The sequence below is a fragment of the Aphidius gifuensis genome, linkage group LG2 (assembly GCF_014905175.1).
Source record: "Aphidius gifuensis isolate YNYX2018 linkage group LG2, ASM1490517v1, whole genome shotgun sequence".
Lineage (NCBI taxonomy): Eukaryota > Metazoa > Arthropoda > Insecta > Hymenoptera > Braconidae > Aphidius > Aphidius gifuensis.
In genome coordinates, this window is record NC_057789.1 from 8,501,694 (window position 1) to 8,511,027 (window position 9,334).

The window sequence follows — 9,334 nt, forward strand, 5'->3', positions numbered from 1 at the left end:
TTTTTTATATTTTAAAGAGTCGTTTACCTTGACTAGTTTTTTATCAAAGTTTAAAATTTTTTATCTCGATACATTGTTGAGGAGTACGTTGAATTTAATTGTCAATAAATAATTGTTGTTATTTATATTTTTTAATTATTTAATTTAAAAAATTATTTACAAATTACACAGAATGCTAAGAGAATAATAATCAGATTTTTTTTAACTGAAGAAAAACGAAAAATATATAAATAAATGGAACTTTGTATAAATAAACTTAAAATTAATCTAAGTTACAAAAAAATTTTCTTACAATAAAGCAGTTAAAACTTATAATTTGATTTTGAAAAAATATAAAATTATATTTAATTACTTGGTTGAGTAAATTGAATTATTGTGGATCAATTTTGAGATGAGTTTTAACGTGATTTTGCAATGATTCATTACTGATGAATAATTTACGACACATAAGACATGGATATGCTTGTGATATATGTTGAGCAATGTGTTTTTCCATTTCACCTAATTTAATATACTGATTACATAATTTGCACATCTTAAAACTCATTTGATGATCGTTAAGTCTAGCCATTAATTCATTATTAACTTGTAATGAACCTCGAGATTTTTTATTTTTCCATCCTCCAACTGGTATTGAAAATGTAAAGTCTTTTGTTGTTGGATATGGTATAAAATGATCTCTGCAAAATAAATAAAAAACAACAACAAATAAATATCTAATAATAAAATTACTACAACATGATAATTCAATTTCGAAATTCACGAAATATCTGTAGATTATACTTCAAAGCATTTCGATTATTTAATCGAAATAATTTGTCTATATAGAAATATTAATAACAATATTAAATTGATGATTTAAATATTAAATAATTGTTCCAAAAAAAAAACTACTTGTTAAATATAAATCATGCTAAAAATTAATTTAAAAAACAAATTCTAATTAGAAAAACATAACTAATTGTCTTTCTAAATTGACAAAATACAAGAAAATAAATTGAAAATATTAACATTACTAAAATAATAATTTAAACTAAAAAAGCTTATGAATATTTCGAATTAAATTATGATATTTATAATTTGTTTTTTTAATTAAAAATAGATATTATTTACCTGCAAGGTGTATCATCTTTGAGAATAGCTTTACAAACTTTACACTGATATCTGATGTAAGCACGTATTGGCAATATATTATTTGTTATTTGCACTTGTTTAGTATCAGCTAATGTAATTGTGCTATTTTTTTCATCACTTGATAAACCATCAATATGACATTTTTCATTGTGTAATTGAACAGCTTCATGACAGTCAAATTTTAGTGAACAAATATGACATTTAAATAGCAATAATGGATCTTTATTATCATGTAATTTTTCATGTTCATCATATGATTCTTTGCTGTCACATGATGTACCACAAATATTACAATAAAAATGTATCATTTTTATATGATCTACAAGTTGTTCTTTTGTTGTAAAATAATTTTTACAAAATATACAAATTTCTTGTTGTTGTTGTTGTTGTTGTTGTTGTTGTTGTTGATGTTGATCATTATCAGTTAGACTAGAATTTAATTCACATTGTAAATAATTTGTTGGTGAATCATCATCATTTAATTCTATATCATTTTGTGAATTAAATTTAATCTTTTCATTTATTTTAGCAATTGCTTGAATTTTTGACATTTTTAATAATTGTGATTTTTTACTCTTCGGACCAGGTCGTGCTTTTATTTTGTCAATTTGAATAATAAGTTTATAAATTCGTTCATGTTTTTCCATTTGGCTTTGTTTTTGTGGCGAAACAATTGCTCCATTATAATTATCAATTGAGGTGTTTGTTTCATCAAAAGTATTTGTAACCTGTCAATTTTTAACAATACAAATAAGTTTATTTATTATTTAATTATTTGACTGATAAAATTATGATATTATAAATATTTACCTGCTGGTTTCGACGCAATGGTGTCATGATTTCTAATTTGTTGTATATTCACTTTTTTTTACAACTTGATTGATTTGTTTATTGTTGATTATTTACTGTGTATTATTTGTTTTTTTTTTTATTGAACAACTATACACATGCAAAGTGCAAACACACACACACACAGGGCACAGAAAAAAAGAAAAATTAAGTTGACAATCGGTAATACAGATTTCTTCTACTTGAAAATTTTCAAATTGCTTTTATATATTTTTTCTCAATTTTGTAATTGATTTATCATTTATAAATATTTTTTATGAAACAAATTAGCTACAAAATAATCTATAGAAAAATTGAAAACACTTTATCTTATAAAACGAAAATAGATGAGTAAATAGTAAAGAAATTTATTCAAATTATTTTGAACCTTTTTAAACATAATCAGTAAATAAATGGAAAAAAATTTTTTTTAGATCATTTAATTTATTATTTATTTGTTTTTTTTAAATTGCCAGATTATTTTTCATTTTTTTTAACTGTCTGAACATCAAGGTATTGCTATTTTATTGATAAAATAATTTTAAAACAACCACAATTATTTTCATGATTATTTTGAGCGATTGTAATGAAAACAACTTGATTTTATTTTACATTATATATGAATGTATTAAATAGGAAATTAGTAATGATAACAAGTTGTGATTTTTATTTATTAATATTATTTAAAAATTTGAATATTTTTAATATCATAAATAAAGTAATAAAGCATTATCTATAATATTTATTTTAAAATCTTTAAATTTAAAATTAATAAAACATTGTCATAATATATGATTAATGAATTTAAAAAAAAAAAAATATTTTGCTGAAAAATAATAATTACAATGAAGAAAATGTATCTAATTTGTTTTTTTAGTCAAGGTGTAGTTATATTGTAGTTATTATAAGGTGTAGTAGGTGTAGTATTTGTCTTTTTTGACTACATTTCGTAGTCATGGTGTCACTAAATCTGGTCGTGAATAACCCCTCGTATAGGGGTGTGATCCTCAGCCAAATGTCGATACATATAATTACACAAATAATTAATTACACAAATAATTAAAAACTTTGAGCATATTTTCATTTCTCAATAATTGTCGTTTCTATAATTGATCGAAAAAAAAAACACCTGTCTGTGTATTAAATGGATATAATGCATTTATGATTATCACTTGTGATAAAAAATTGAATGGAATAATTAATGATGAAGAATATAAATATGTTGTTATAAATAAAAAAAAAAAAAAAACATACAATTAGCTGGCAAGGTTGTTTAAAGTTTTTAAAATTTAATTAAGCTGAATGACGTAATAACTCCTTTTTAATTATTATCGTTGTTTGAAAATTTTTTATTATAAATAAAATAACAAACAAATGTATAAACCAACGTATAAATTAATGCACAGTAAAAAAAAAAATGTAAAATGTAAAAAAAATGTAAATGTTAAAATAAAAATGTCAAATTTTTAACATTTTTTTAAGTGTTAAATGGAAATTTAACATTTTTTCATCTTTAACATCTAAAAAAATGTAAAAATTAGAAAAAATGTAAATTTGACATTTAAAAAAATGTCAATTTATTTTACACATACAATTAACACTTAAAAAAATGTTAAATTTTGGATTTGACATTTTTCGAATGTTAAAAATTAGTTGAGAGATGACCGCTAGGTCTTGCGAGTTGCGTTAATTATTTTCCCTCTCGCTACCAGTGAACGACGCCAAATAAAACTTAGTGTTACAGAAATAAGTTTAATACATATTATAAAAATAAATAATATAATTAAAGAAGTTACAAAACATAAGTTATTCTTCAGTTCATCTTTTTTTTGTTTTATCGAGATCATATCCATTCGAAATAAATAATTATTTACTTTTTATTACCAATGTGTCATACCTAACCTATGATTTTGCTCGTTTGTGTCAATTTTTTTTTTATATTATATATCCATTTTACTACAAATAAATTTATTTTGTGAATATAAATATTATTATTAATATTTTGTGTGATTGTTTGTAATTTTATAATTAAGAAAAGATTGAAATAAATAATTCATATGTTTTTTTTCTTCAAGACAATTTACATTTTTTCTTCAAGACAATTTACATTTTTTTAAATGTAAAATTTTTAACATTTTTTTGGATGTCAAAATCGGTCTACACTTTTTTAAATGTTAAATTTTAACATTTTTTCGAATGTTAATTTTTAACACTTTTTTAAATGTTAATTTTTTAACATTTTTTAAGTGTTAAAATTTAACACTTAAAAAAATGTTGAATTTAACATTTAAAAAATAATGAAACCATTATCAAAATAAATTACATTTTTTACTGTGTGAAAAATAAAGTTACTATATTTTTTTTTAGTATAATTATACTGAAATAAACAAAAAAAAGATAAATGTAAAAGATAAATTAAACTTTTTAATAATTTTAATAAGCTCATCGTTATACAAAAATATTAATCAATCTTTTATGTGTTGAAGAATATCAACAATAATTGATAATTATAATTGTAGCAACCCAAATAATTCTACACGCAATAGTTAAACATCTCATTTTTCTTATTAGTTGAATATCTACAAAAAAAATATGTCTCATTTGATTTGTGTCGAAGCCATTGAAAAATGTTATCAGCTTATTTAAAATATTTATTTTTATCAATAATTTTTTAATTCATTATATACTCAAAGAACATTAGCGATTATGAGCAATTAAATTTTAAAAATTTACAATTATTTTTATTATTTTTTTTATCATAATTAAAATGCACTTAATTTTTATTCGTAATTTTTAAAATTTAATTATTCATAATCGCTAATGTTCTTCGAGTATATAAGGGATCGAAAAATTTCCATTTTCACAATAAACAATTTTCAAAATCAACTTGTGAAAATATAAAGAATATTCAACTTGATTAAAGTAAGTATACAATCCATTTATAAAATAAAACATATAATATTTTACTTTTTCTTGAAGTATTTATTCATTTTATTATATATATTCCTAATTTTTTTCAAATAAATAATTTCAGATGAAGAACATATTAATATGGATAGTTTTTGGTTTAAGTACACTGTTTTGTGTGAACTCTCGAGGAGTTATCGTAGAGGATACTCGTAGTTTACGGCAACGAATAGTCGATGATTTTACACGTTGTTCCGCATTTTTTGGATGTAAGGAGGAAAAATGTTGGGCAGGATGTGCGGGTACTCTTGCAGCATTAAATTTTTGGTGCTGGACTAGTGAGGCCAATAACTCAACGGCAACTGAATGTACATCCTTTACTCAATGTAATTCATGTTGGAAATGTGCAGGTATATGTTTTGTTGTTTAATGATTAATTATCAACGATCAAATAAATATCAATGATTATAAGTAAAAATTTAATATTATATAAAATCATAGTATATAATTGGGAAAGATTAATGTCTCTTCATTATTATTATTATTATACTTTTAATGTTACATGTACTTATAATTATCCTGTTGACAAATGTTAGCAGATAAAAATAATATCATCAGCTAAATATACAAATTACAATTAACGTATCAGGATATTCATCAAATATATTGTTTATTAATGATGCTCCAATTGATACTGTGACGATTAATGTTCTAAAAATGTTATATTAAAATTCAAATAAATATTGTAAACTGTAAAAAAAAATTTACTATTCAAACATAACTGTTTTTGAATATATTCAATTAATTGTATACATATGTATGTGTGTCCGATAGTTTTATACGATTTGTATAACTAACTTCCTTAAATAAACTACCTCCTCAACTGATAATTTTTTTTTTTTTTTTTTTTTTTTCTTCTATTTTATTTGTGGTGAACCTGCACTATACATATCCCATTCAATTACAGTTATATATATAATATTCAAAATTTACATAATAAAATATTTTTTTTTTCTTGGTAAAAAATATGTTTATTTTGTACATTTTAAATATTAAAAATGATTAAAATAAAATTTTAGTTATAGTTTTAATTGGTAGTTTAAAAAAAAAAAAAAAACTGTTTACTATAAATTAACAAACCATAGTTCGCAATTGTATTGTTAACTTGGTCGTCTGATAAAATACGTGCGGTACTTCAAAAAAATATACTGTCGTACTATATTTTACTATAAATTCGTAATACATATACGTACAGTGCAGGATCATACGTTGTTCCAAGCATACATATATGTGTAGTACTTCTATATCATACACAGAAGAGTGCAAATGATAACGTTGACTCGGTCAGATGTTTACCTGAATCTCTTTTTCGCGCATGCCTCAATGTATACAGATCAAAAACATTAGCAGGCTGTATTAAATATGTCTATAAATTTATTATACATATAATTATTGTGTGTAGAAAAAAATAACATTTACATTAATCTCCAGTGAGAAAAATATTGTGAGGATCATCTCAAAGTGTCGATCTTTATATATATACGTAAAAGAAATTTTTATTGCTGTGTGTATTATATCAGTTGGAAAATTTTACTTAAAAAAATGTGTCAATTTTGAATAATTAATTTCTTTTGTTTTGCAGGTTGTTGCGCGACATACTTACGTCATATATGAAATTGCTTTAATTCAAATTCAATACAATTTAATTAGAAAATCAAAAAATTATAACAATATTTTTACATTTTGTTTTATACTCTACGGGATGATATTAAAATATATGAATATACTAATTTATATAATATCATTTTCTCTCATATATTACATGAACAAACAAACTATATGCAAATAAATAATCAATAATGAAAAAGGCTTGAATTCATCACGAGGATACGCAGTATACAAATTGACTCAACACAACAAAGAATCATATACATATAAAAATATAAAACTTGATTAGACATTTAATGCCCAAAAAAATATAAATTGCTCTTTGGTCATCAATGACTCATCATTTAATGTTGATAATTGTATTTTACAGTCAACAAAATGATTGTCATCAACGTGAGATTGTTACTTTTCATAGTGACATCAATTAAATTAATTTCTTGTACAGAATTAGCTTCAAAAAATTTAAAATATCAAAAAGCAAGTAATGATGGACTCATTGATGTATCAACAAAAAATCAAATAATCAAAAATAAAAATTTATTACAAGCTTGTCTTGATGATTATGTCACCTCTCACTTGAAAAAACAGCCAAAAATCATTACAGCTATTTTAACTAAACACATAAAAATATCAAATATTTACTTGGAAGAATTACAAAAAATTTGGTCAACATTTGTTATAACTAAAAACTATAATGTTAAAAATAATATGCAAAAAACAAGAATGGATTTTTTTATTTTATTGAGAAACCATAATGATCTTGATGATTTGCAAATTAAAATTCATGAAATCGGAAGTCGTGGATCTACATATACAGTATTATTGATTGATCATTTTGAAAATAAAAAATCATTCATCAAAGAATCAAATTTATTAACCAAATTATTATGGATTAAAAAAATAGCAAATATTGTTATAATTGGTTTTGTTGAAAATTATTATCTAGCAATGGAGAGTAATGAATTTAAACCAAATGTACTAAGAGAACCGATGGACCCAGTGATTGTTGGCCAATGTCAAAATAGAAAATGGATAATAAATAATACATTATTTAGATCAATGAAAATGAATAATTGTTCTGTAAATGTTGGCTATTTGAATAATAAACCGTACATGTATACTGTTAAACGAAATAATAAGTATGAATATAAAGGTATTGATTTATCGATATTACAAGTTGTCGCAAATCATCTAAATTTTACAATTAAATTATCAAAAATTGCAGAAACTAAAAATGATACAAAAGTACAAACAATTGTTAATTCATTTGACAGTAGCAAATCCTATGATATTGTTATTGGTGGTATCCCTTGGCAACAAACAATTGATATTGACTACACAATTCCTTATGATGATGTAAAAATTGTTTGGTTTATACCTACCGACGAATCTGACGAAAAACAATCTCTACCAATTCCGGTAACAAAAGAAGAATGGATTAAAATAATTGCTATTTTAGCACTTCCAATATCTGTCAAGCTTATATTATTCCATGAAATATCATTTCTGGAACTATTTGGTGTTGTCCGTGGTGTGGAAAATAGACAACGACCAGTCAGTTGTTCATACATAATATTTTGCATGTGTTGGTTTATACTCGGTTTTACATTAACACAATTTTGTTCAATATCAATAGTAGGATCGACAAAAGGTAAATTTAATTATGGATTCAATACAACAGGCGCTTTAATTGATTCAAAAATGATATTTGGTGGTTCAAAGGATACAAAAAATTTATACATTGGAAATATAAAATTTAAAACTTTCACTGAATTTGAAAGTATTGAGTATGAAAAACAACTCCAAGATTTAATGAATGGTAAAAATAAAACAATGGCATTATTAGCAGTAATAAATACTTTAACAGCAAATAAGAAATATGATCCTTCTCATGTATATGTATTACCAGAGGCTATAGCTAGTGTTCCACTTGGTTTTGCAGTATGGCATGGCTTACCATATGCTAATGAAATTGATATTATTTTACAACGGCTTATAAGAAGTGGTATTATTACACATTTTAATAATATCGAAACAAAAAGTTATCATCGCAATACCAAATTGCCGCAATATAAACCCATCAGGCTCAAGGATCTTTTACCAGCTTTTTTAATACTTGGTATTGGTCTTACAATTAGCTTAATAACTTTAATTTTTGAAATTATAAATTTTCGAACAAAGATAATTGATCGCATTTATATTTTTTATCGTAAATTTGCTCGCCAAGTTCGTTTTGTGCTTCAACTATAATAATTATAATAATTTTAAAAATGTATCGTCGTTTCATTTGAACAAATCTCATTATCCAGATTTTTTAATATGATATTTAAATATGATATAATATAGAGATTTTATTGTGTGTGAAAAATTTTTGTTGACCTTAAACAATGCAACTTATTATTAAATAAATAAATTTGTTCAACTGAACAAGCACAAATAAAAGAAATGAGATGTTCAACTATTGTGTGTAGAATTTTTTGGGTTGCTAAAATTATAATTATCAGTTGTTGTTGATATTTTTTAACACATAAGAGATTGATTAATATTTTGTATTATGAATTTTAAAGCACCATGTAAAGATTTTATATTTACGAATAGAAAAATTTGTTTTCTGAAAATATCTATGGATATAAATTAAATTTGAAACAACATATTTTAACTAAAATTGTATCTGATGTAATTGATGTGTTTTAAATAAAAAATAAAGAGTATAATCATTAAACGATCGAAAAAAAAAAAAAAAAACAAAATATAGTTAGTAAGTTAGATTTATTTTTAAATAAGCTACGTAAAGCTG

The 9,334-nt window shown here is 22.9% G+C and overlaps 1 protein-coding gene across 1 annotated transcript; it reads right to left on the reverse strand.

Annotated features, from left to right (window-relative positions):
* Positions 1-307: 307 nt before the first annotated feature.
* Positions 308-2,065, reverse strand: LOC122848972 (PR domain zinc finger protein 5-like). Its single transcript, XM_044147469.1, has 3 exons — positions 1,945-2,065; positions 1,114-1,862; positions 308-680 (listed from the first exon to the last, which is right to left on the reverse strand). Exons 1-3 carry the CDS (start codon positions 1,969-1,971, stop codon positions 371-373), a joined length of 1,086 nt encoding a protein of 361 aa, XP_044003404.1. The 5' UTR covers positions 1,972-2,065; the 3' UTR covers positions 308-370.
* Between the last annotated feature and the right edge of the window lie 7,269 nt (positions 2,066-9,334).